Source organism: Miscanthus floridulus, chromosome 5, assembly GCF_019320115.1.
Source record: "Miscanthus floridulus cultivar M001 chromosome 5, ASM1932011v1, whole genome shotgun sequence".
Classification (NCBI taxonomy): domain Eukaryota; kingdom Viridiplantae; phylum Streptophyta; class Magnoliopsida; order Poales; family Poaceae; genus Miscanthus; species Miscanthus floridulus.
The window spans coordinates 94331588-94333411 of NC_089584.1; the positions used below are offsets into that span (position 1 = coordinate 94331588).

Here is a 1824-nt window from a genome sequence, read left to right on the forward strand (position 1 = left end):
CCGCTCTTTGACCGCGCCCCCCCCGGCCACCCGCCAGTGCCACACAAGCAGGCAGGCAGACATCCGCTGATCCGCCTCGCGTCCTTTCCCTCGCTAGCCGGCCGGCTAGCCCCACGGTGCGCGCGTTTGCATCGCGCGTCGCACCCCGGTCCCGCGGCCGGAATCCCAAATCTGGCAGGGCACAGGCAGAGGCAGCCGAGACAGGCCGGCCGGGGGAGCCCACGCCACGCCAGCCGCTACACCTTACCCACGTCGCCGCGCGCTATAAGAACCCGAGGACCCCCATGCCCTGCCCGCTCCACATCCACACGCCAGCCAGCCACAGCGTCTCGTCCCTCGCCACGACATCGCGCGTAGCACGAGCTAACCTACGCGATCCAGCCGTAGTGCTCGGTGGACACAGCCAGTTTCCGAGGAGAGACATCCCCTCGATCTCCTATTCTCCTGTCCTTCTCCAAGCTCTACTATATTAATCATCCCGGCACCAGGCGGCGGCCACCACCACCACCACTTGTAGCTAGAGCTCGATCGCCTCCTGCGACCAGTTAGCTACTAGTCATCAAGATGCTGCACGAGGCGGCGCCCTGCACGTGCGGGCTGCTCTACGGCAGCAGCTGCGGCGGCTGCTCGCTGCTGTTCGCCGCCGCGGCGGGGGACCACCACTACGGCGGCAGCGACGGGGAGGCCTTCAGCGGCGGGCCGTACGGGGGCTCCGTGGACTGCACGCTCTCGCTCGGCACGCCGTCCACGCGCCGCGCCGAGGCCGGGGCGGCGCGCGCGCCCGCCGCGGCAGCCGCCGGCCTGCACTGGGAGGCGCCCTCCGCTCCCAGCTGCAACGGCAGGCACCAGGAGACGCGCGCCGCCGAGGCGGGCGCTCGCCGGTGCGCCAACTGCGACACCACCTCCACGCCGCTCTGGAGGAACGGGCCGCGCGGACCCAAGGTACGTGCGTGCGTCGACCGCAATGCCATGCAACGGCATAGCCGCGACGTAATCAATGCATGCATTTCGTTATTACACGCTCGCTGTGTCCCTGTACTAATCAATGTATGTATATCATTTCGATTTGGTGCGTGCAGTCGCTCTGCAACGCGTGCGGGATCCGGTACAAGAAGGAGGAGCGGCGCGCGGCGGCCGCGGCGGTGGCGCCGGCGGCGCTGGCCGCGGACGGAGGGGTGGACTACGCCTCGTACGGGTACGCGCGGCAGCCGCAGCAGTGGGGCTGCTACGGCCCGGCGGCCGTGGCGAAGGCGGCGTCCTTCGGCATGTTCGGCGACGCGGCGGCCGAGGTCGACGGGCCGTGCCTGCCGTGGGGGCTCGGAGTCATGCCGTCGTCGCCGGCGTTCGGGACTGTGCGGGAGATGCCCAGCCTGTTCCAGTACTACTAGGTACTACGTAGTAGCTAGCAGAATGGTAGACTGCTCACTGCACTGCACGTCCGAACGAAGACTCCTTTTTCTCTTTCTCCCCTTTTGGTAACAACAAGATGCTGCACTTCTTTTTGAAGCCATGAGAGATGCTGTACTTGACCAACGAACCAAAACTGCATCAAAAGCCGAAGCTGAAATGGATCAATCCGATCTCTTCACTCACTCCCGCTCATCATCTCCTTTTTTTCTTTTTCATTTGCTCTGCTTGCAAATTTTCCATTCATTCAGCATGCTCGCTGGTTGGTTTCTGGGTTGATAAGTCCGTCTGGTGTTGATTTGTTGTGAGAGGAAAATACTGTTGGCTGGCTGATAAGCCCTGGCTGAAACCAACGAGCGAACATGCTCATTATTTGTGCGTACTTCATCAGATTCTCACATGCGTAGTACTGTACTT

The 1824-nt window shown here is 63.5% G+C and overlaps 1 protein-coding gene across 1 annotated transcript; it reads left to right on the plus strand.

Moving 5' to 3' along the window:
* The first annotated feature begins 322 nt into the window (after positions 1-322).
* LOC136452640 (GATA transcription factor 15-like) lies at positions 323-1647 on the plus strand. Its single transcript, XM_066453239.1, has 2 exons — positions 323-942; positions 1080-1647. The coding sequence occupies exons 1-2, from the start codon at positions 565-567 to the stop codon at positions 1386-1388; spliced, it is 687 nt and encodes a 228-aa protein (XP_066309336.1). The 5' UTR covers positions 323-564; the 3' UTR covers positions 1389-1647.
* Positions 1648-1824: the final 177 nt, after the last annotated feature.